Source organism: Brienomyrus brachyistius, chromosome 11 (genome assembly GCF_023856365.1).
Source record: "Brienomyrus brachyistius isolate T26 chromosome 11, BBRACH_0.4, whole genome shotgun sequence".
Taxonomy (NCBI): Eukaryota; Metazoa; Chordata; class Actinopteri; order Osteoglossiformes; family Mormyridae; genus Brienomyrus; species Brienomyrus brachyistius.
The window spans coordinates 15,762,777-15,789,553 of NC_064543.1; the positions used below are offsets into that span (position 1 = coordinate 15,762,777).

General features: G+C 39.4%; 1 protein-coding gene across 4 annotated transcripts in view; it reads left to right on the top strand.

Annotated features, from left to right (window-relative positions):
• The first annotated feature begins 5,769 nt into the window (after nucleotides 1-5,769).
• The window catches only part of nfat5b (nuclear factor of activated T cells 5b), a 54,666-nt gene continuing 33,658 nt past the window's right edge, over nucleotides 5,770-26,777 (top strand). For all 4 annotated transcript variants that reach the window (XM_049030072.1, XM_049030067.1, XM_049030069.1 and 1 more), the window contains exon 1: nucleotides 5,770-6,144. Coding sequence is in view for 3 of the 4 variants with exons in the window: in XM_049030067.1 (XP_048886024.1) it covers nucleotides 6,072-6,144 (73 nt within the window). In the remaining variant the exon portion in view is untranslated. The remainder of the gene's footprint in view (nucleotides 6,145-26,777) is intronic.

Consider the following 26,777-nt stretch of genomic DNA (forward strand, 5'->3'; position numbering starts at 1 on the left):
GACCCGGGTTCGAATCTCCGCCTGGGTCACATGTGTGTGGAGTTTGCATGTTCTACCCATGTCGTCGTGGGGTTTCCTCCGGGTACTCCGGTTTCCCCCCACAGTCCAAAAACATGCTGAGGCTAATTGGACTTGCTAAATTGCCCATAGGAATGCATGTGAGAGTGAATGGTGTGTGAGTGTGCCCTGCGATGGGCTGGCCCCCCATCCTGGGTTGTTCCCAGCCTCGTGCCCATTGCTTTCGGGATAGGCTCCGGACCCCCCGCGACCCAATAGGATAAGCGGTTTGGAAAATGGATGGATGGATGGATATTACATAAGGTTGAAATATTACATATTGCCAGGATATATTTTGTTCATTATGAAAGTAATGTTTTCATTCATTTTGCATTATGCTACCTGCCACTCAAAATAAACATAACCTTCATACAGCTAAAACTAGTCAGGAAGATGCTAATCAAGTGAGATTTAGGCATAAACGAATCATAGGAAATACTCATCCACCATATCTACGACTGACTTTTGTTATTTCAAAGCTAGTTCACCGGGTATTTACTTGGAATCGGCCTGCTAAACAAACAACAGTGAGTTTACAAATTCACACAAAATAAAACTTTCATTGTAAACAAAAAAAAGCGATACAATAACACCTTTTAAAATGAACCATCACACTTAGCAACACCAACATATGGACAACTTTTTCGATCACCACCTCCACCATTTTCTTTCAGTAAACCTACCTACTTTCCTCTACTCGCCTAATAAATAGAGAATTGCTAGAATGAACGTAAACTTCAGTGAGGACTACCGCAATCCCATAATGCAATAGGATTCCGGAGCCCCGGTCACGTGTGTGCTAGGGAACAATTAAGAGCATGCGCAATGTAACTGGAGGCGTGAGCGCTGCTACTTGCTTGAGCTTTATTGTTGTAGTAGTTTTGTTCTATAGCTTTGTGCACAGTTGTGTAACATATTTCACTTATCGTGTTACATTTTTAGAGCTACATTCTAGTGCATTGAAATCGAAGTTTTTCGAAATGGTTTTCGAATGTGTATCTTGCCTCTGAGTTAACTCTTAAAGAGTATATTTCCAATAATATATCATTTGTATTTTTGTTTGGAAAATTATAAATTAAGAAAGCAAGTTGCAATCAAACAGTGGCAAAATCAGCTATCATCCTACTACATGGAGCCTGACTTTTCAGTCATACTGTTTATAACTGAGCTGTTAGTGAAGTGTAATGCAAAACAAGTAAGACTAATTCTATTGATTTTTCTTTTATATGTATTTTTAATAATGTAAATATTACAAAATAATTTATTATTGTTATATTTTTAAAGTATATCTTAGGACAAAGACACATCTAATCTGATATTCATATAAATATATATTCCTCAAACACAAATTTGGATTAATAATATTTAGTTTATTCTAATTAGCAATATGACTCTCAATCAAGCATCAAATTTGGAATCTATATTTTTCAATGCCAGCACACACTTAGATATGTGACGATATCAGATGCTGGTGCCAACATGACTTTTTTATCCAATGGCTATTTTTTCCTGCTTACTCTCAGTCAGGTACAGCGGAGAATTCATGTATGCAGAGTTTACACTTACATTGGACTAAAGGAACACTGTATTGTACCATTTCTTCTGGTTGCTACTCTCACAGTTCAAAAACGTGCACTTAGCACAAAGATGCCAATTAGCCTATCAGAAAAAGTATCAATTTGCACATAATGAGTGTACCATTCCTTGTCACTGGGGCTGTACTATCCATTGTCTGCCAATTGTACTCTAGCTGTAGGTAAATGTATCCTTTAGTCTAATTTAAGGTACAGAAATGGACTCTGGAGCGCATTTTTCTACCATTAAGGGTACATTAATGTTCTTTGTACCTTTGCGAACAAAACTGTACCAGGGCTGTACCCTTTTTTCTGGAAGTGTAAATTACTCATAGTGTATGTTTGCATGTGTGAGTGTATGTATGTGTGTGGCCTGTGGACTACCGTCCTGTCCAGGATGTGCCTTATATCCCATGCTGTCCAGGACAGACTTCACTCCCCCTAAGACCCTAACCAGGATTAGTGGTTAGAAGATGTAGTAGAAGTGTAACTGCATTTTTAAATAATGAATGCTGCTTTTACCCCTGTAATTTCTGTAAAACAGGAATCCACAAACCACTGGATAAAAGAATCTAAATGGTCGTATACACTTAAATTATTTAAAATCGGCGTATTTCCAAATATCTAATTTGGCTTGTCTAATTAAACATTAAAGCCCATTATTTTGACTGGTTGCACTGGATCCCCGTGGATGAATAAAAATGTGGTAATGGAGCACTCACTGAAGAACAGAATCAGATATTGGCAGATTGTGCGGCAGGAAGTATGTATAAGGAATATACTGATTTCAAATGCACATGTATATATATGAGGTTTAAAAGGCAGCATGATGCCTCGGGAGGTCACATTGCTACTTCTCATGTTCAGAGTTGGAGGTTTGAAGCACTCTCCCTTGCAGTTCAAGTAGTTTGCTGGTTCTCTTTATGTTTTCTCTGGGTACTGTAGTCTGGAAACAGGTTTAGGCAAAGTGGCGACCTTCCAAGTGTGTGCTGGTTGAGGCTGTGTAGGAGTCTAGGATAACAATTCACTCTGGAAAAGATTCCCGCTAATTATATCACGTCAACATTAATATTTAAACACAACATAAATATACCTTAGTAGGTCTTGTCTTCTGGGTGGCTGTGCAATTCCCCACAAACCTGTAACACAGCTGGCATTTGTCCACACAATGTGCCCATGCTGACCAAAGCATGGCCAAAGGGGTGGAGAGAATGGCCGGGGGGTTGGCACTGAATGGTATGGGTGGATTGACAGCATCTGAAATGTGACACTTCATCAACAGAGAAGTGATAGAAGCTAAGAAGACATTCAAAAACTTTAGTTCCCTCACTCTAGACTGTGAGTGGGATTGACCACATATGAAAGACTCACAGCAAAAATATACTGATGTGACAACGAGCTGGGTAAACAAGCCAAAAGTCATGTTTTCAAAACAAGCAGTGCGGAGAGAAGAAGAGCAGAGACTAAAAAGTGTCTCATAAGCCACCCATCCAAAAAATTCCAAAAGGAGTTTGTGATGTTCCAATTTCCAAATTATTCTGAGAATCACATTAGCATTTTAAAATGTCATTTCAGTGATTATTCAAATGCTTTACATGAATCTGTCATTATTTATGACTTGAAAGATGTCGGAATACACCTCGGAGTGTGCAAAAAACCCAAATTTCAAATCTTTGCTACCAATGACGGCTAAGACTCATGCCTGCACAGAAAAAAAACAGTAGATAGTTTCATCATTTGAAAATTAAACAGATTATTTAGGGCTAAAAATGCTCTACATCATCACACATTAGGTGCTTCACCTGAACAATGGAGTGCAAAACAATCAGGCATGTTTAAGTCCACATGCATGTTCTCATCTGCATGTATACAGTCACTGGCATTCAAGGAAGATGGGTAAGCATGTTTATTTTGCTGTTACTTTTTCAGATTCCCACTTCAAGAAGCTTGGTTACAGAAATAAAACAAAAAATATATGTGTTTATGCTTGTATTTTCACATGGCGTCCATATTTGGCATTCATTTAAAAAGTTTCAGAATGCCTGATACCCACAATGTCAGGATCAGTCCCTGCCCTGTCCTGTCCATTGTATCCCCATTTGGCCAGCAGGGGTCGCTGGTCATTCTGTTCATTCCTCTGTTTAGCTCCTTCACTATCCCAAACATGTTCCCCTGGTTCCCTGGCCTCTGCATGGCTGAATGGGCTGTGTATGTGTGGCCGAGATCCGTGCATCCCTACTGTTATCAATGTTGATATTTGTTTTTGTTTACCCCATATTAATTATCTTCCTGTGTTCATATATTTCAGTGTTGGTCTTGGCTTGTATATCTTTGTTTTTGGTTAGTCCTGTCTGTCTAGTTTTATAGGTATGTTCTCAACCATCTTCCTAGTACTTCCTAATATTTGAGTCCTTAGTGCTTGTTTATGATCGTCACATGTTCTTTGTAGCTCTGGATTCCTAGTGTTTGAGTTAAGTATTAAGGATGACCTTGTCTTGGTGTATATATGTGCCTGCCCTTGCCTTGTTCCTGTGTTGGTTATTGTGGAGGTTAGTGCTGTGTTTGTTCCGTGTGTGTAGCACACAGGTTTTGGATGCCTATTTGTGTTTTGTAATATGATTTCCTTGTGCCTCTTTGAGTGTTTAGTAACTCTGGGAGGGCCGGCTCTCATTCCAACACCATCATTATTTTTATTATTAATGAGAAATTCTTCATCCGCTTATGATAACTAACTTCCACATACTCTTAAAGGTAAATCAGATATTTTTCTCTGGGCATGGATTTCATGAGGTCTAAGTAGTTGTTTAAATGTTAAAGTTATAGAGATAATGAAATAGTGCTTTCTTTTAAACACTCCAAATAACTGAGGCGGTAAATAACATTTCAGTCAGAAATGTTTTAAACTCTTCTCTGAAAATCGTCATAATTCATTGCTTAATAATTAAGAGCCATATTTTATTTAGTTTTCAAGCCCTAATATGCTCTCGAAGTATGCATGTATGGGGACTGCAGCACGTCCAATAACAGTACGTAGTTGTTCTCATCTGTCTTCGGTTTTTATGTATGCTTCACTGGAAAAGTCATGAGAAAAATTTACCAAAATTAGATAAATAGTGGAGGCAAACGGTAAAAGAGATTACATATGGTTTTGGATGTAGCTTAATTATAAACAGCCAAAACAAATCGCCATCAAATTGCCTTTTTAACCGATGAAGTAATATGTTTTCCCGTTTTGAAATATGTTTGTAAACGAATCAGTGGTTTTGCATTTGAGTACATGGGTACATGGCTGTTAATAGATTTCATAAACAGAATACCACCCTCAATCTCCATTAATCATTTAACATAATAATTGACTCATAGCATACAATACATTTGTGTTGAGTGAATATGCCACATGCGGCTCGTTATTTCAGGACTAGTAATGTACGAAGGCTTCTCTAATGAAAAAAAAAATCTTTGTGACGTAGATTAGAATGGAAAATTACAACGCTAAGAATTTAACGTTTTTTAACAACTAACAGTTAAGCTTCTGGTATAATCTCCGGAGCTTTGCCACCCTGCATAGGCCAGGCGGGTATAAAGGATATTTAGAAGGATGTTCAGGATACGTTATGTTTCTAATGTGAATGTTTTAGATTTTAAGAAAGGAATTCTAGCTATAAGTGGTATTAGATGAAATCATATTATACGTTGGTGATACAGATGTACTATACTGAGTGACATAATTTTTGAAATGTAAGTACAATTCAATCATTTGTAGAACTTTCTTGCAGGCTGGCCTGTGGGTATAAATAATACCACTGTACTGACAAACTGCTGAATTCAACCAATTCTTTTATCAAAACACTGGAATAAGGCATAAATAATTAGCAATTATATATAAGTTAACACTTTCACTATTTGATAAAATGTTTCCCGCATCAGTTCTGGGAAAGAAATGTCGAGGCGTTGATCCTCAGTCAGGGTGAAATGATTCACAGACCATGATGTAACAGAAGCAGCAGGACACACGCACGACGGCCCGCATGCCGGCCTGCATACCACCCAGCCAGCGGAGTTTGGGCAGACTGAGTAGCTAATTCCGCGTAACCCCGGTCTGGGGCTAGCAAAATCACGTGACAGTCTCGCGACCTGACGCGCCTGCGTGGAGGGGAGGAGTCGCCAAGGAAGCAGAAAAACGAAAGGCTTTAGGCGAGCTCCTGGGTAACGTTATTAGCTCAGCTTTTAAGGAGACTTAACCGGACACGTCAGGCACTTAAAATAACTTAAACTAGTTTGTAAGAGATATACTTCCTCGCCGTCCGCTTCCTTTTTTAAACACTCGTCAAGCTTAACTTTTTCAAAGGTTTTGGTGACTCTTCGGTGGCTAAGGAGCTAGCTACATTTTTTCCTTACCCAAAGGTGTCCGATTTCCCCTGCTCTCTCAGAGGCATTGCGATGCCCTCTGATTTCATCTCCCTGCTCAGCGCTGATCTCGACCTTAATTCCCCCAAATCCCTCTACTCTAAAGGTAAAACATATTCATTTTTACTCCGAGTATTGTGTCTGCTTGCAGATGCGAGCTGTGTTTTCTGTCCGTGGTGCGGCGCGGTGCATGTAGCCAGTCCTGCAATGTTGTTTTCCTCCTCCTCTTTAGCCATGTTGGCATCGATGCCTTTTACCGCCTTGACTTGTGTACATTTATGAAAACGTAGAACCTAATAAGAAGCAAGGAGCTGGTGGAGCTGTCATTTCTCCACTCAAATTCATGACTGGAGCCTGTTTACCTTGGAAGTTGGGGAATTGAAGGGCAGCTCCCTGAACTCATCAGTTCCGTTGTGGTCCATAAGTGCCTTTACAGAACAAAACCCAGCTACCTGTCTCTCTAAATAAGGTAACTGGGTGTCAGTGAATGTGTGATTTGCGTTGGCGACCTGAAATTCTGCTTGCTTCTGGCTTCTTTAATTTCGTTTCTGGGATATCTAAAGCTATGAAAATGAATGTATTCACCTAGATGACAAATAATAATTGTAAGCACCTTGACGATCAAGGTTTAGAGAATGACGTGGAATTCTTTGATTTATTTTTGTCACTTTATAAGCGTTCAGTGTTTAAGAAAGTATTTCTGGGTTTTTGGCTGAATCGCTCGCTAGTTTGTGTTTTAGCTTGAGCTAGCTAGCTCGCTAGCTTGGTATCCACGCCACTGAAGACTGTAACTTGGCATAAATACAAAGGATTTTGTTTCACTGTAATAGGGCCGCGGTACACTAAACTTTATTCCAATGGCCAAATAAGACACGATTATGATGTATAAAAGTTATCACTTTTCACGACTATATGCATTGTCCTTATGCATTTCTGTCATTTTTGGCGTGATGCCCCCGCCCCCCAAGACCAAATTGCGAGGGCAGGCTTTAATATAAGAAGTGTTATGGGCTTTACGTTTTATAACAGCTTTACACGGTGTGAGTCGGTTATTTATGTTTGTGATAAACGCTTGATGGTCGTGCACCAAATATCGAGACACTCCAAGAGGTAGGTTTTCAGGATTATGAAGGGACATATTTTCATTGCACTTTTCTCATTTGAGATGAAACCTACAGATACTTAAAATGTATCTCGTGCACATTTTAACAAGTTTAAGGGCACTCACCCGGGACCATATCTAAATCGCTTCAATTTAGGTGCCGACCTCGTTGCCGTTAATTCTGTTACCAATGTCGCTGAATCAGTCCAGCAAATCATAAGCACAGTTGTTGTGCATTAAAATCAGGATCATTGACTGAAGAGTTTAAAGTTTTATAATGCAGTGTGTGGTAGTATATGCATTTTATGGTCATTTTTCCTTGAGTCAGATGGTTGGGATTCCTCAACCTGTAACTGGAATCCTTGCACTTTTAGTAGTTAGCTGTTCACATAACTTTTTCCATAGTTTACAGTTTGCATGAACTTGTCCTTAGACACGACTGCCATTTGAAACAGTTATGTTTTCCTGTGTAGGTGGTAATGACCAAGATGAGCTTCCCTTGCTAAAAAAAGCACCATCCATCTTTATCTGTGAAACCCAGAGTTGCTTTAAGAAAATATAGTTTAAGTACTAAACAACTGTATGACTGGCATTCCACATGTGCTGTTCTTTATTAAATTCTCTTCTTAATAGGATTTGTTCTTAATTTCCTGTGTATTGGAAAGAAAAGGAGAAATATAACAGGTGAGCACTCCATATATACCGGGCATTGGTCAGTGGCTATGCTGAAATCCTTGGGTGTGCTTAGTGGATACAAAAACAGCATGTGGAGATTAGTAGTTGTGGCCTGTGACTAAGCCCAATCCTTGGTCAGTAGCTACATTTGAGTTTTATTTGAGCAGATATTCTTTGGGTCACTACTTTAATCTTCTGTCATTCCCAAATTGCTTATGCTGAAAGTTCTCTATACTGGGAAAACATTTCTTTGACTTATATTTATTGCTGTTGCAATTCAGAGTCAGCTCCTACTTATATTCTTGATGTATTGGTCTTCTGTGAATAGTAAACAGAGTAAAAAAGTTTGAGATTCGAAAAAGCTTAAATGATCACTCACTCGTCAAAATAAGGTAAGCGCTATTTTTCACTGAAAGGTGATGGCTTAGTTTCTTGTGTCTCTTCCACTGTGGTGCAACATGAACCTTAAGTAAAGAATAATATTATGGGTTATTTGTGATAGCTGGACAGCTGCTACTTTAGCTGCTGCTGTTGTCATGGTCGAGGTATTTTTAATTCAGCCCGATTATGACGGCATGTCTTGTACTGAATGGTTCCTGTTGTATTCCGTTTCTAGTTGCCCACTCTCATTGTTCTCTGAGTTGAGGGGTATTCTGCTTGTTATGCCACAAACCAACAAAAGGAGTTTCTTCTTTAATGGACATGTTGGTGGCTTGCAGAAAATACATGTCTTAGGTTGGCTACCCTGTGAGGCTGCTTGTGTGTATTAATTGTTTTTCTATTTTGTTTTTTAAAAAGCCTTTAAGTGCTTATTCAGAAATAGCATTAGTTAATAGAATTGCTGTTAGCTCATGACTTGTACTTATTCAAAAATTACCATTGCTTGATAAATGCTATTAGCTTATCACTTGTGCTTTATTTAAGACACAAGTCTTATTGAGATTCAGCCTCTATAGGTAAAGCTCCTATTTATTATATTTTAACAAGGCAGGTGTGCAAACAGCGTAACTATGGTCCATCTCTGGTCTCCCTTCATTTGTTTAAAGAGTGAGAAAAAATATTTGCTCACAATAAAAACACCCCTTCCTATAATGGAAAGAATTCGATTGTATTCTTTTTTGAGCCGGGAGAATTATTTGTGGTGTTGCTATGAAATGTCAGTGATTCCAAGCATGTTGACAATGTAGTTCGCGTATGCATTTTGTAGAATCTGATTCCAGTGTTGCCTTCTTTTTATTTATATTACTGTAATATTCGAATGCTTGCAATGAAGAGGGATATGCAGAAATGGATCTTGTACTGTTCAGTAAAGTTAGTCTTATTTTTGCATTTTGATATTGTGGTTAAGGCTGAAAAATGAAGTCTCCATGGTGACAACTGAAGGTCTGCTTAACTTGGCACTGCTTTAAAGGACATTTGTGTTAATGGGACACATAACAAAGACACATTGTTTACGTCTTGATGAAAGCTTTCTGGTTTTGAGGGGGGAAAAGTTAGTGGTCAGATATTTTTGCTATTCACCTGAAACACCTGTGACAGATTAATTTTTGTAAAATCTTTTCCCATTGGCGGCAAGACTATACTAGACATTTTTGGCTCAGTTTTGCCTTTGATGCACCTGCAGAACCACACAGGGTATTGTCACATAACTGAGCCAACTGACAGGTCCCTTAAACTACGTTGGGTTGGGGGATATTGTTGTTATCCTGGGAGTTTTTAAGAGGTGGGAAGGCACAATTTTTGGGGCTGGGGAGAGGCTGGTATTAATGACTTCTATGCAATAAGTGTCGGGGTAATATTCATCCACAGAGTGGTGAACTATCTATTTATTCTGTAATGTTATGTGCTTTTGTGTATCTTTGAGTTGTGTACAAACCTGTAGTAGTTCCTGGAGTGTGTTATACTTCCAGAAACAATTATTCTGTGGATCAGCAGTCTGGTACTATTTGTATTCACATAAAATTTCCTTTGAGTTGTAGTGTGGCAGGGTTTGGATTTTGACAATGATGTGCAATTTAGATGTTTATCTTGGTAGAATGGTGTCATTCTCCCTGATGAATCTGATTAAAGATCAGGTTGGATTAGGTCAAACAGGCCAAGTAAGTAGAATTGGGATATTCCTCCTGTATTTGCCCCTTTGGAAAACTGGTGCATGTAATTACAGTCAGTTGTATCAGAAACAAATGGATTATATTGTGATAATAGCACCATTTATCATCTAACAGCTTATCTTTGTCAGGGGGCATTTAGAGCTTGTCCTAGACGGCACAGGGCACAAGGCTGCAGTACACCCTAGTTTTAATGCCAGTGCATTGCTAGGGACATATATGCAGATATTCATACACACGGCCATTTATTGTGGGGCATTGTGAGGTCCTGATTAGCCTAACTGTATGTCTTAGGTTTGAGCTAGGAAATGGAGTAGCTGGAGGAAAAACCCACATAAGAGAACAACATACAAACACCACACACAGAGGACAGATGGCATTCAAATCCCCACTCCTGAAGGTGTGAGATCTGATCCACCTTGTAATATAAGTAGTAGTATTTGGAAACCATTTTTTTTTTTTTTTTTTTTTTTTTTAAAACTAGTTTAGGTGGCTTGACCTTAGCCAAAAATTAATCATTTTGTTTAGGAAATAAGTATTCTGCTTTGTAGGTTTGTATAAGAAGGGGTGGAAATCATTGCCCCAAGGCGTTTGGATTACAATTACTGAGGGAGCAATTAGATCCATCGGAAATATTTAATTTCTGTCATAATTTGATTCAATTAATTGATTTATTCAATCATTTTTCTATCCTAAATTCAAACGTTTCATAACTTTGCTGAAAAAAAGTCACAAATATTATTACGGGAACTTAATTACACACTATTTATTAAGGGTGCACCAAAGCATTTTTTACAGACTGAGTGCTGATGCTCGTTTTTTGGTACTCACCAATACCGATACCAAATAGGGCTGTGCAATGTCTAAAAAATAATATGCCACATTTTAACTTACAAATACAGGGTGTCCTCGGGTAAAGAACATCAGACTTGCAGACAACTCATACTTATGAACAGACTGTCATAAAGCCTATTATAGAAAATAGGAGTTAAATACATTCGTTCTTAATTACGAATACATGCAGTCCTTTGAGACATTCATGAAAACGTTGTGCGTCTTAAGTAGTTTGTTGACTTGAGGTACAGTACTTTATGTAGTTACTGTATAATTATCATTATCCATCCATCCATTTTCCAAACCGCTTATCCCACTGGGTTGCGGGGGGTCCGGAGCCCATCCCGGAAGCAATGGGCACGAGGCAGGGAACAACCGGCCAGCCCATCGCAGAGCACACTCACACACCATTCACTCTCACACGCACACCTACGGGCAATTTAGCAACTCCAATTAGCCTCAGCATGTTTTTGGACTGTGGGGGGAAACCGGAGTACCCGGAGGAAACCCCACGACGGCCTGAGTAGAACATGCAAACTCCACACACATGTGACCCAGGCGGAGACTCGAACCCGGGTCCCAGAGGTGTGAGGCAACGGTGCTAACCACTGCACCACCATGCCGTCCCATAATTATCCTTATGTACTGTTTATTTTTTGACTTGCCTAAATTCCGCTTAATGGCGGACTTAGACAACAGATCTGGTTGCTCGTAACCTGGGAACCGCCTGTATTGAGATTAATGGTAATATGTAACTCCTGCCCCCCCCCCCCACTACACACACGCATGCCACAGCACCACCTAAGACACTTAATTTTTTTTCTAGCCAACAATAAACAAAAACCTGAAAACCACAATATACAGACAAGCCGCTAAACAGCTGGCATTGAGATTTGACACCTGAAGGGTTGGAGGAGAGGGCTGGTCATCCTTTAATTTTTGTCTGAAAATGATGGATTGGCTGGTTAATTATTTAAAAACCTGCCACTCTAAAACCTTTAAAGCAGTGATCCACAAACTTTTAATGCGGTGAACCACCTCAGGAAAATATTACGCTTTTTGCATACCGCCATTACGACATTGGGCCTGATCGATACTGGGTAACTGCACAAGGTTTATCCTTTTTTTTCAGGCCTCTTGCACATTGCACTTTATATTGCACAGCACCATACCTTTTACCTATCACTTATGTATAGATTGTGTGCAGCTGAACATTTCATATATTTTTTTGTAATGGATTCGCTTATAACGGAATATTGTCTATAACCAACGAGTTCCGCTGGTCCCGGCCGGCCGTGTGCCTTTAAGAACATGCAGAAAAAGCGTCGGATATAGCGACTTGCAACGGCTCTTATAACGTACAAACGATCTGGTCCCCAGGGCTGCTTTTAACTGTAGTTTTGTTCGTTATAACGGACATGCAGCTCCGCCTACAAGGCACTTGGCGTGCCGGTGATACCCAGCGCAGATACTTAGTCAGGATTATAATTGGTCACGCATCTGGTCAGGTAAAGTTGGATTACTACATGTACAATATACTAATCTATACCACAAGTGTGTCTGCTGGGGTGTGGCATGAGTAAATGGTGTCCTGTAGTTGAGTTCTGGGCAGACAAACTCTGAATATAACTGACTTTGGATATAACAGAGTGTTTTGCCATGTCCCTTGAGGTCCGTTATAATGGAATTTTACTGTGTTGTTTTTTTTTCTTCTATATTTTGTTACTCTCATATCATGCACAGTTTCTTGTAGTGTCCAGGGTTACATTTTCACTACATGCTGTATGTGTACAACTGAGTATGTGATGAATAAACCTCTTGAATCTTCTCTCCGTGCTAGTGTTTGCTACACGTATGGTTGTTAGAATGTTGCTGCTGGTGGCAGTTTCATCATACTCTTCCTTATGCTTAGTTTTTAGAGGTTTAATTATATTACTAGTCTTGTGTGAACCTGGTTTTGTACCTGTAGCGCACATTTTGCAGTTTGCTGTGCTTTGGACTTTCTTTTGACATATTTTCACAATGTGGATATTTTGTCCCTTTTTTATTATTATTAATGATATCGTTGATGTGTCATTATGTAGTATCCGTTAGATGTCGGCGTCTTGTCACCAGTACGAGGACATGAGCATGGTATCGGAGCTGATAACGATACTAATATTGGTAGTAATACTACAGATACTACTACTGGTATTGGTACATCCCTACCATTAATGGAAGACATAGAAAGTAGAACATCTCCAACATAATCTTGAACATTATCTTTTGGAGAAAATGCCACTGTAAAAACTGTCAAAAGGCAAACTACTGAACTGCAGAATGAAAAATCAAACGCATTAAAGGAAGTGCTACTTAATGGGGGGGGGGGGGGGGATGTGGGTTACTGGCACAGATTAGCGGAATGTCATTATATTTTGTTTAGAAAGCGAAAGATCGACCTGTGGGCCAGATTTCATTATATGATAAACATGTCACAGCCTGATACTTTGAGACCTCTTCTAAGTGGTGGTTGTGCACATGAAATCTTTTATCCTTCACTAGGGAAAATGCCATCATCTCTGTTTCAGTCGTTGTGTCTTTACCTCTGGTGCTGCTAATTTTGAGTATTGATAAAGTTTAGATATCGTCTGGGAGAACCGGCCATAACTGACGACACAGACCAATGCTGATATCTTTTTTCCGCTAATTCCAATTATGTTAAAAAATGTTATTCATCTTTAAGGCTAACAGTAACATTACTTGGCTAGCTAGTTTGAAACCTCTGGGTTTTGACCATTGATACTGTTGCTTGCAAAAAAGCACTACAAAACAGAGGCATTACCCAAAAGCATGGTAGTGCAAAGATCATAAGGTAGTGCTTCTATTATGAATATTTGATGAATCTTCCTCTGCCTTCCTATGTTTCGGAAATTTGCATGCCACTCCTATTTCTGAGCCGCGTGAACAAAACGGTGTGCAACCCAGTAGTAGGAGTATCTTTTTATTTTACGCCCAAAAATCGAGTCTAACTTTACAGATCAGTGCATTGAATTGCAACCTTAATCAGTTCATCACAATGCATCAATGCATCTTTACACCCCTATCTATAGGACAAATGTTTACAGTGTTGTGTGGGTCTGCTATATATGTACAGCATGAGTGAAAGGTTTGCCTGTGGCTTACCCTCACTTGCATACAGTATATCCCAGCTGCTGGTGTCCTGTACTTGGAATTGTTTACTACTGGCCCATATTTATCTGGCACTGTGGTTGATCTGGACTGCAATGCAATGAGTCGGAAATACAATACCCCCTGTCTGTCACAAACTGTTAGCAGCAAAGATGCAAAGCATCAGCATGGATTGCAGGCAATGATGCTGATGCTAGGCCAAGTTCCAGTGGATGTCACTTGTGGTGGTTCGAGGTAGGGTGATATGAAATTGCTGCCAAGCCTGGAAGAGCAAGGGCCTAGCAGCAGCAGGGTGTGTGGCGTGTGGCTGACTGGGAGTGGGATGGAAAGAATTTGTTTCCATACCCCCCAAAACAAAAGCCACAGTTTAACTCTAAATATATACTTTTCTTCAGCAAGAGACTGTTTACGCAGTTTTAATCTGTAGGAGTTTGGGATGTTTCATGAGGCTCTTGTCTACAACAAACTGATAATGTGAGTAAACTTAGTTCAAGTCCCCCCACCCCCCTCATTTGCTAAAAATAATTTCAGTTGGTTTCTTGCTAAGAATAATTCCTATTTTCTTTGAAGTACTCTTTGGAATGATTGAATTTAACAATCAATATGTATTTTTGACAATTTTGTCACGGTGTATAGTATATACCAAAATATAATCGAATAGCATATCTGAATTCCTTGACTGTGAGGATTAAAATTTATGCTGCTTAATTTTTTGGAAGTTATCCCTCTTTCAAATGATGTTTTGTCGTGCTCAGTTGACAGGGTTTATTTTTGATATTTGTTTATTTTGATATTTTGAAATTAAAATATTTCCCAACTAGCTTCAGTAGATGGGGACTTAAGCTTGTAAAGCATTAGGTGTTTTTGTAACTGATTTAGCTTATGTAAACTTAGTTTTACGCAGGGTAATCATCCGCATTGTTCTTTTTCCATTTTTGATCCCAAATTTGAGGATTGTGATGAGTTGTTTTTTTTATTGATAATGACAATAATCACCAATAAATAGTTGACAACGGATATGATTTAATTAACTGCTCTTGCGGCTTAATTTTGCAGATAATGACATCACCACCTAACAGCGTTAACATTGGTGTGTTAAGCCTAGTTCATACTTCACTTTTCTGCTTGTGGTTATGGCTCGTCCATATACATGCGGACTCTTGCATGCATACTAGATTTGTTCATGGACACAGTCAGTCATGGTTGCCTCAGGCATACTGCTATGATCTGATGGTGGATGTGACAAATACTAGCAGAGTAGTAACTTATGAACAAACTTATAACATTTAAAGTTGTTACTAGGCTTGGGCAGTATTACAGTAATTAAGTATATTAGGGCTTTTAGCTGATACCTACCGCCCCCCAGCATAGCTTTTGAAAATTATGTGTAAACACTGTATACCCCAGTATAAAGTAAGCAAGATTAAAGTAACATTAAAATATTATTAATTTTATTTATTTATTAATTTATTTATTTAATAAAACACTTGCACTTCTCTTTAAACTGTTTTGGCCCAGCTATGCGATTAATCATCTAATCACATGATTAATCGGGTATTAAAATAATCAGTTTTTGCAGCCCTAATCAATTTTAATTTGAATATTTTGATCTTAAATAACTGAACGTTGCAATTTTTAAGGTGCGTTAAGTGACCTGAATATTTCTCTCTGTGTAGCAGCGCAATGACCAGGTCATTTTCCTTGGCCTTGCTTTCTGAGAGCAAAACTTATTTTAGTGAATTATATTGGTTACTAGCTAATCTAATTTTATTGTTGACTTCCGCAGAAAATAATTGAATGCATAATTAGTTTGTAAGTACATAAAACTGAACTGAAAATCTTCCTATGCTTATCCTTCATCTTTTTAGTGTAGACCTCAAATTTACATATTACTTAACTTCTCAGTCAGTCACATAGTATATTTTTATTGTATCACTCATATGTGAATTATGGTCTTGGTGAACACAAATTTGAGCCATTAGTCTACTTAATAAACCAAAATGTGTGTTAAAACTGGACCACAGTTTGCACAATCTGTGCCTTAAGTGGGCTGATTTTAGCCTAGAATAGCCCAATGGAGGCTAATATATATGCGAGTACCTTTTTATTTCCCCTAAAAAACATTAATAAAGCTGCTATATACTATTTAAGCAAGTGTCACATTGGGTGACTAATGTTTAAGAATATCATAATTTAGTATTCAGCAAATAGATGAATACTTCTGTTAGCTTACAGTTAGCTGACATATCGGTTTTTATTGCTTTCTGGATTTCTGTAGTGGGTAGCATGGTGGTCTTAGGACATGCACATAGAACCAGAAGGTCACTAGCTCAAATACTCTAGAGGAAAAGTAAATAAACTAAATGTTAAACAGTAAAGTATTACAGCTATACAAGGCACACATACACATTAAATGGGTCGTTCTTTAATTATAATTGGCAGTATGTAAGGTGAATTTAATTGAAGCTGTTGGCCAACAATTTTAAAGCATTGTTTTTTTTCCATCGACTCCCCATTGTGTCTTGGGGGGGGACACTGTGCTAACAGGAAACTTGCATATATATTGACTGATATGTTTCAGGACCGGTCTGTTGTATTATTACTAATCTATCAACTTTTATTCTTGGAAATTTCTAGATTTCTTTATATAATTGTTTCTTTTGGTCTGTGCATGTTAGGTAAGCTCTTCCCTGTTTTGTCATGGCACAGTGTGTGAACTCATCTCCCATATGTATTATCAAGGTGCGCACTTAGTTCAGTAGTTCATGACCTGCTCTGAAGCAGTCTGAAATTGTGCATAAAAAGCTGTTGGCTTATAAAATCAAGGCTGGAGTTCCCCTGTGACCACCAAGGGATTCACGTTATTTATGCCATGTGAAGTATTACTTCAACAAAACAGATGCTTTCCTTGCTAATAACTTCTTTTTTTTGCTGACTGTCCTCCTCCCTCTTCGCTATCCATTTTTACCCTGCCACCACTGTGCAGGAGCCCCAGGAACTGCGTGCCCTGATGAAGCTTTGGGTCATGTGATGCAAATAGGACTGTGGAGATGGCAGAGCCATATGCGCGCTCTGTCCTAAATGACAGGGAAATGCCCTTGAGAAGATGTTAATAGATTTATTTTTGGCCATGGCCCGTGTGTACTGCTTTTAACAAACGTTCTATAGCCTCATTCATAACCAAGAGAAGGAAATCCCAGATAAGTACAGACACCTGGTTCTTTTTATATCTGTGTCTCACTCATATAGGAATGGCTTGGCTGCCTTGCCCAGTTGAAAGGAAACATGTCACATTCTTCTTCAGTCTAAGTATGGTTGAGCACAGAATGGAAGGTCCAGTTTAGGGCTAGGTAATATTGTATCACAATTGTGTCTTGACACTCTATCTCGCTTTAGCTGATGCAACATTAAGGGAAGACAGCAAAGTTGTCTCAGGATGGATGTGGATATCATAGGGAGTCCTCTATCTTGGCTCTTCTGGCACATCATAGCAGATGCACCAGTGGCATCAGGGTAACTGGTTTGGAAATTTGTGTGTGTGCTCTTTTGATATTAATTCCACTTTGCCAAACAAACTCTGTGTCATGTCCCTCTTGCTTGACATTGCTGGATTCCCTTGAATTTCTAATCTCCATTTACCGCTGAAAAAGCCTGAATAGTTAATGCAAAAACAAAGTAGCACTGATCTGCTTAGGGAATATCTTGCTTTGCTTGGTTCTCAGTTTAATGCACTGTTTCATGTCTTATCTCCCAAGCTGTCAACAAACGAAATGTAACACCCATTAAATTTAACTCATGAAAACATTTTTTTAAAGAGCTGCTGTCATGGTGTCAGTTCTGTAGAACAAAAAGCCAGGAATGTGCGAAGTCTTCTCTACAACATAAGTTTAGCAGCGTTAATGGACCTGAAAAGTGCCCCCCCCTTTCGTTTTTTGTATATAAAGGTGTGGGAGGTGTGTGCTCCTTGTTGCCAAGCAGCTGATTTAAGGCTAAGGTGGGCTGAGCTGGTTAAGAGAGGGCAGTGCTGCCAAGCCCCAGTGGAGGCCTGTGGAGTGGGTGATGGAAATAGCACGGCCTCATTACCAAGTTATGCTCCGCTTCGGTTTCCAAGGTTTGTCATGTGATTCGCTCATTTATGCAGGGTGTACTTTTAATGCTCTTTCTCTGAAGTCCCTCCCCCTGCTCTTTTTGTATAAGGTATGTGTGCTTGTATATGCAATGTCATGCTTGTCTACACACTCACGTAGACATTTTGAAGTGTTTTTTATTTTTCTTTGCTATCGTAAGCGAGTTTGTTAGTATGGTCATAGACGCCGTATTTTGTGTGATGGACGCAGGTGAAGATGTTGATTGCTTTTGAGGGATATAAAGATTTGCATCCATGGCCACGTTTTCTTTCTACACAACTAAACTTCATTTGAAGTTTGAGTTTCATTTCTTGCTTGAGGAAAACCCTCTTTGCTCAGATATTTCTTTTTTATATTGTATATCACTTTGACTTTGTTTCAAACCTAAGTGACAGCTGTCTTAAAGTGAGGAGTACACATGATAGTTGATGCTCAGTATTACTAGTCATGCAAGGTAATTGTTTTACTTTTTAACAGAGTTGTATTTGGATGCCATAGTTTGACTCACACTTTTTTATTTTGAAACTCTGTTCATTGCAGCACAGTGTGGCTTTATCATGATCACAGACCTGTTTATAAAAGCTTTGCTTAACTGCTCATGACTTAAGGTTCCTGTTTAGCCGCTTTGCGTCCCAGCCTGCTGATGAACCTGTAACTTGACATTTATTGGAGTGCAGCTTGTACTTGAGGTGTTTTTGCAGTCATTGTGTAAATTGTGAAATAATGCAGGTGATCGTAGGTGTAGTGCTGATGTTTCCACCTAAGTTTCAGGTCATTGGCTGGGACGAGCTGTGGATCCAGGAGCCTTACCTGAGCTGAGAAAGTGGTCTTTGTGACCTCTGGTTACAGCGCTTGACGATGGCTGCCGTCATGTATCCCGGACGGACGTGCCGTTGCTTTGGAAACTGGAAGCATGCCCTCTAGGTGCTGCATGAGGGCTGTATTTTCAGCATAGGCAAATTATCTGCTGAGGGAAGAAATTAGTTCCACGAGAGTAGGAGTGCTTTGCTTCTCAGCAGTGTGACTTACTTCATGCTTTTATACGGTATGGCTGTGCTCTGGGTCCTGTTTTACGTAATCGCTGTGTCTGCTGTGCAGTCTGCATGTCTCCATTTAGTGCTAGAAAATCCAAAACAGTCATAAATGCCAATAAAAACAAAGCAGTACTGCTCTGCTGACAAACTTCACAGAATGGGTTGTCACTGCAGGCAAATTCAGGTATCCAGTCATAGTACTGAAATGTGGCTCTGCCCAAACTATATAAAACAGACGCTGCTCTACTAGCGAACGAGTTGCGTTCCGAACGGACTTTCGTAACTTGAAATGTTCGCAAGTCATTATTCAACATCATTTTAAGGGTATAGTCAAGTACAAAGAACTAGGATGATGGGAGTATGCGTGCTACGCTGCTGCACGGCGGGAGTAGCGGCCAGAAGTCGTATTAGGTGGAATTGGCGCGCATAAAAAAATTTATGTTGTAGACAGGAAATGGGAGCCCAACAACAACAATTTGGACTTGCAGTCCTCTTCGTTCGTATGTCTGAAAGTTCGTATGTTGAAAGTTTGTAAGTAGAGGAACATCTGTATAACCTAAAATAAGATGTAAAAAAATATTTCCCCTACTTCTCGTTTGGAACTCATCTAATTTTGCATATCCTCCTTTAACCATGGGGCAGCACTGCACAAGTTAATTGTTAACTTTAACCAAGCTGCTCCAAGTGTGTTAAATAATATTTCTTTAAATATTTGCTGCATATTTTGTGTGTTTTAGCACAGGAGTGTTAGACAATGCAGGATGTTACAATGAGTCCTGGTTCTCTTACCTAGAGCGATTGGCATGGGCCCTGCAGGAGTTATTTATTTACTTTTTAGAGCTTTTTAAAGATTGACTAAAAAGCAGTCATTTGTCAATATGGCTGCTGCACATTCACTCATGTTGAATGTGCAACCAGGCATTCTGTGTTTATTTTTTCATCTTTTTTTGGTCACAACCATTTCCTTTTTGCTAGTCCCGAATTTTTCTGTTTTTGCCTTGACCCTCCACATAGTCCATAGTTGACTCCTTTGCATGCATGGCTTGCATGTTAACCAACAACGAGTTCCTTTCTATAGACTACTTAGCTTATTGTAAGACCAAATGCCCTTTCACTGCTTCTCTTACATTAGTAACAGCATCTAAAGCTTTTTTGAACCTCACTTCTTGGGGGGGGTTTTTGTACAGAAAACTCTAACGTTTCAATGCTCAAAACTCCAAGGGTCTGGAAATTTCCGGCCATCGTGTCTTGAAAATGGCATGATTGTCACAAAAACATTTGCAAAAATGACTGCCATTCATTTTTTTCTTAAAATTTTGTAAGGAATGGGAGTCACAGGAGAGAAAGTCAGGTGGTAAGAGTGTTTTTAGATTAGTTCTACCTGGCCCTGTTTGCAGAAACGTTATTTATTGGTGCATTGTGTGTGCTTTCAACCCCCAGACTGGCTTTGTACTTTTTTGTATTTGCTTTCTTTTCTACCAAAATAATTTTATTTTTTATTTTTGTGTGATAGTCCAGTCATCCATGTCCTGCCCCATAATAACTTGCTAATCCCTGTGTCACATGGTTCTCTTGCTCTTCTTACTGAAGGGACCTTATTACAAGCCTAGCAAATGTACAACGGTCCTTGGACATAAGGGTTTACTGTGTAAAATTCTGTAGACAGTACCACAGAAAATGGCACTGCTTAGAATAATGGTAAAGTCTGTTGATTGTGTATGTGAGGTGTTTGATCCAGAGAGATCATGTGTTTTCTATGTGCTGCCCCCGGCTATGACATCTGAATCAGTGCCCTAAATGACCTTAATAACCACCTTTATAATAATAATACGCACATCAAAGTTTTTATTTGATAAAGTTGTTGATGTAACCTTTGAGCCAATGGGGTGTCCCAAATCCAAATTAACATCTTAGCTACAAATTCTGTTTGTGGAAGTATTGGACAACGGAAATGTATTGTCAATCAGCCCCATGGGGCGATTTTGTGGCAGTCAAGGAGACCCATCTGCAGCGGCCAGCTCGATGTTGTGTTCCCCACTCAGAAGTCAATGCCGCAGTGAATTTTTTATGAGGCCAGACAGGGCTACTGTCAACCTGTGTACTTGTGGAAGAAGCAGTGGCCGGACCGGGTTACAGGCTCGCCTTACGATGCCATGGCACTGTTGTCAGACAAAAGTCTTATGCTTTGCCAGTATCTGAAATCACCTCACTTGTGCCCCATGCCTTTTCTCACTGTTATACTCTTGTTGCCTATTCAGGTCACCTGTCAAAAGGGGCAGGGTGTTGGTAATGAGAAATGAAGTCTGAATTTTTAACCTTTGGTCATGTCCTCCTGATCTCCTGGTACCTGTTCCCATGTGGATAACCCTGCAGCCTGTCATCATTGAGCTGCTGATCCAGATTTCCCAGCTCCTGCGCTGTAAATGGATTTTCATTAAAGCTATTGCCATCCTTGTTTCCGTTATACCCGTTCACTGGGGTTTGGAGAGATTTCCCTTGAGCAGATGATCTGCGAGGGATTTCAAGGCCCTCTGCAGCAGTCCATATGTATGTATGTGAAAAAATGTTAGTTCTTCTGTAATTTTAATTTCCCGTGCTTTCAGGCTTACACTTCCTGTCTTTGTTGCCAAGGTTTTATTATGGTTCGTCAAACTAATTTGCATTCTTACATCTCCAAGAACATAATACTTCCTGAGCCTTCTTAAATGTATAAGGAAAGAGTACATGTTTTGTTTCAAAGTGCAGATTTTAGCAGAGTAATTACATTTCATAAGGACAGCTAGGACTTCATGTATTCAGTTTGGGGGAAAAAGTGAAGGTGAAGTTCAGAATAGGTTAGTGCTACTTTTTACTCATCTACATGGAGGAATTGGTCAAGGGTGTGGGTGTGATATTATTACTTCTAGATTTGAACTCATGACCTTCAGGACATGGGTAAAGATACTTAACCTGCACATCACCATATTCACACAGCAGAAAACAAATCCTGGTATATTCACCAGAGATGCAAGGCTATTCAGATGGTTTCTTTAGTATGGGAGTTTCGTTTACAAGGGAGTAATTTTACAATAGGATTAAAGTGTAATTGCACTTTGCAGTGATTATTTGTTTGGTTTGTTCACCCCAGCAGGTCTTAGTCAGTAATCATTATGCTGAGTTGCATGTGGTTCAGAATGGGTATAATTGTTGAAAAGTGATGGCCTTTATCATTCACTAGTATAACTGGCTTGGTGGAACATATCAAGCTGATAAGGGTCCTGGGTTATGACAGAGGGAGGAACCCCTGAGTGATCTCAAAAGGAGACATATCCTGGAAAGGTATCTGACTTTTCCAGGTGACCAACCTTAGGTGTGTTTCTGCAGGTGGTGAATTTATATAGTTCAGTTTCTTCTGTGTTCTCATAGGTGAAGCTTTTCCATTTTCCTGAAATACCTGCTGCTCCTTGTGACCTTAATGGTTGGATGAACTTATTTATGTGCAATTAATATTAGTCTCCTAGAGTGCAGGTGGTGCTACTGTTGACCAGCTGCATGGCAAACATTCAGAGCAGTAAAAATGCTTGCTCACATCTTTTCCTTGAATTTACTTTTAGCCTAATTTAACGTTTGGCTGCATAGCATACTTAGCAAACTAGCAAATAATTGTTTTGTTTGTTTTCCCTAACTTGAACGGTTTTCTAGCGTCTTGCAATTTTTCCATTTCGCAGAGGGAGTGCCGAAATACATGAAGTAGCTGACTGAACAGCGAGCCATTTGCGGCCCATTCATTGTGATCGTGGTTTTTTTCAACGCTCCTTCATTTTCGTGACCTTTTCCCTTCACGTTTCAAAATAATTATCAGACAAAAGTTTAACACAACTAGACACAGGTCCACTGGTATGTTTCATATTGTGGGACAAATGTATGATGGCCCTTGTGTAGGGTTGTGTGATATGATGTGTATTTGATGACGAAATAAAAATGTCTATCGTTTCTTATTATGCTCTATCATTTATTTCGTGTTGTCGCAAAGTACACTGTTTACGGCAAGATTTTTTTCATCATTTGTACACGTGAAACATGTTTTGCACATTTGTGGATCCCTTCCTGTTTGTGGACCATGTTACATTTATGACTTCCCTCCTAATTTATTTACGGATTTTTGTCCAGTTCGTACCACTATGAACCCCTAGGAGGTATTTTGTTTAAATAGCTTTATGTTCCCTTGCAGTAGTTTTGTGATCCCAATATGCCACTTGCCCACTTGCTGACGGCAAGGATAAGCCTAAATAATACAGACATGTACTGTAAAGTGTGCTTTGAGCATTGAACTGTGGGGGACAATGTGCAGTGTCATGTATTTATATGTACTTATTAATAATTGCACTATGTATATTCACTGCCACTGACTTTAAACAAGACAGTTGGGCTATTGAATGTGAAGTGTACACATAGAAACAAATATAATACTTGAAAAACCTGAAATATATTACAGCCGGGAAACTGCATATAAACCAGCTTCACCGCAGTGTCACAGTTAAGGTTTAAACTCGAACCTGCTTTCAGGAATATTTTAGTATAGATCCGCATATCCCCACATACGTCATCAAGCGATAATACCAGGGAGGTATAGACCAAAGTGGGTTCGGGTTTATGACACTGTGGTAAAGGTAGCTTTATAGTCAGTTTTCCAGCTGTAATATCTTTCAACAGAAGCAAGCAGCACCCCTTGGTTTTCCATATTTCTTTTTGGGTAAATTTTAATTTATATTTCAATGTTTGTGCGTAAACTTCACGTTCAATAGCCCAACTGTGTTGTTCACAGGGCCTTGTGGTAAATGGACACATCGCCATTATTAATAAACATACATAAAACACACACATGAAAGTTACATGCTGTGCACTGTCCCTCGTGGTTTAATGTGAAAAACTATAGCGAGAGAACTCAAAATGATAAAAAAAAAAGAAACATTTCTCGCTCAGACCTCTTGGGGTTCCATATACTGCAGCCGATCTGTAGAAAAAAATCACAAATACATCACTATTCACAAATACGTATTTGTAGTATGTAGTAATATGTAGTAATTTGCGTTGTGGTAAATTATCCACAAAAAGTGGGTTTTGCACATTTGTGTGTCACATTCCGTCCATTTATGACCTCGCTCCTTTTTATTTGCAGATTTTCCTCCAATTCCTATGCAGCTGATCTGTAGAAAAAAATCCATGAATATGGGGTACAGTCGTGATGTATGTCTGTCGGGATATGAGATTTTGAGATGAGAGAGGGTCTACCGTTATGAGGAGAAGTGAGATTACGGTTAGGAAGAGCACTTCATATTACCTAAGTTATTATGGGCATTTATTTTACTGGCCTGATCCAACAATGTTGCCAGGAAAGTTACTAAGTTCTTTTGGTAAAACAGGGAAAACCCTACAGGGAATGCGGGTGCAAGCGGGTAATTATGTAGGGTATTTTGAAAACTCCTAAGCCTGTTGTAAGTCCCCTGGGGTTTGCCAGTAGATAGATTGCTTTTCCCATCTTGAGATCCGCAGGTGATGTTTGATTGTAGCTTTAACAAGCGACTAAATGCTCATGCTTCTGTGATATTGCAGCCTTGAGCTGAGATATTGCAGCCTTGGCTTCTGTCCATCGGTACCCATCAAGTTTAGTTTTCTCAGAGCACAGTGTTAACTTTTTTTTTTTCCCTTCCCTTGAATACTGTGACTTGGTGGCACCTTTTAAAATGAGCTGGTTGTTCTGGATGTTACTTTGGGCTTGCTGTGTGAGATGAGAAACAAAGAGAGCTTTGTCCAGGTTTTAAGTCGATCTGTTTGCTTGTGCTGTGCTATGCTGAGCTGAGCAGAGCAGCAGGCTGAAATTAGATGCATGAGGGAGTGAACCCCCCACCCCTCGATTTACCAGTTTTCCCACTTGCTTTATAAATACCTGTGGGGTACACCCAGCACCTTGTGAAATAGCAGCCTTGTGTTTTGTCGTGGTGATGTGTGCCGGGGTTTTGCGACCTAGGAGATGACAGCACCATGCCTGGCATGTAATTCCTCCAGCCTGTCCTATTTCTTCTGACTTTTTTGGGAATTTTTTATCACATCTTTTCACACTCGTGTGAGTGTGCATGTAACTTGAAAAGATGGGTGGAATTCCTCACCACCCTGAAGTTTCACTTTCATCCTAGCTGAGGTGTAGGTGCCTGGCATTCCTGGGAGAACGATATAAAAAAATAAAAAAAACTGAAAAGGCAGAATTTTTACAGAGACGATTTCCTAACTAGACGTACCTTTTTCCGAATGCAGGTCCTACATTCCTGTTTTTAAAACTATGGTATCACTCTTGCCCAATGAACTTGGAACTTTATTCAAAGTGTTTTAAATGCAGCAAACTTAAAAGTAGATATCTGTTGCCTTAGTTGCTGAATGCATCATTGGTCACTTGGGGTTGGTATTGCAAACTTTTTAACACGATCAGAATACACAATATAAATTGCTATCCTTCTTCCCAGTTTTGAGACTGTCAAGAATATCCAGACTTGAACTTATCTGTCAGCACCATTTAAAACACAATGTCTCATTAAAGCACACACAAGTCTCAGCTGTCTTTCAGCTTCTGATTGACTGAACACACCTGATCCAGGTAATCAGCCTTTGTGTAGGGCAGGGATAGCTGGAAAACAAGCAGGGCAGTGGGGCCTGAGGACCACTGCATTAAAGACATCTATCCATTTTCCAAACCGCTTATCCTACTGGGTCACGGGGGGTCCGGAGCCTATCCCAGAAGCAATGGGCACAAGGCAGGGAACAACCCAGGATGGGGTGTCAGCCCATCGCAGGGCACACTCACACACCATTCACATTAAAGACACTGTTTTCAAAATAGTCATTAAATCCAGAGTTAAACTTTATTTTAAATATTAAACAGAGTTGTGTTGGCAGCTGCATTTTATGGTGGTCGAATTGATTTTTCGTTTTTACTTCTGGAAGTTCGGACTGTGGCCCGACAAAGTTTACAAAACTTTGCTTTGTGAAATATTTGACCGTGCATAGCCAAATCTCTGCCACACTACTGATGTAGAGTCCTTTTTCTGCTACCAGTTCCTCATACGCCATGGCGATAGCTCACATTGAACTGTTTTTCCAAGTACATCACACATGAAAGAGACCATGAGATAGACATGCAATGTAATCTGGCTGATCAGCACAGTCATCTAGTAGGAAGTCATTCTGTTGGTTTGTGAATGTTGCATTTTTCTGTGTTATAACTGGCTATCACAGTTTTGCGTGAGGTTTAGACACATTAGTAGGAGAACATAAAAGATCACGATTTCTGCAGTTACAAAAGTAAATCGTAGATGTCTTCAAGACACTATAAAATCATCAGATCCCCAACTCCTATTGATCACTAGTTTTTTGCACAGTCTGGGGTTTATTACATTTATTTTAATCAAAATTATTGATGTCTTTCTATAACCCCACTAATGTGCTCTCGACATGTGCTCTTCACTAAAATAGTATACTAAAATACTTGTATCCAATGGGAAAAATAAGGTTGGGGGAATGTGATTTCAAAACTTAACTTGCGTCAAAGAAAACGAATTAAATAATAAAACCAGTGATTCCAGTGGCTAAATATGTACTTGTATGCATTTTAAATAGGAAATAATAACGATGCATAAATTATATCTTGAACATCTCCTATG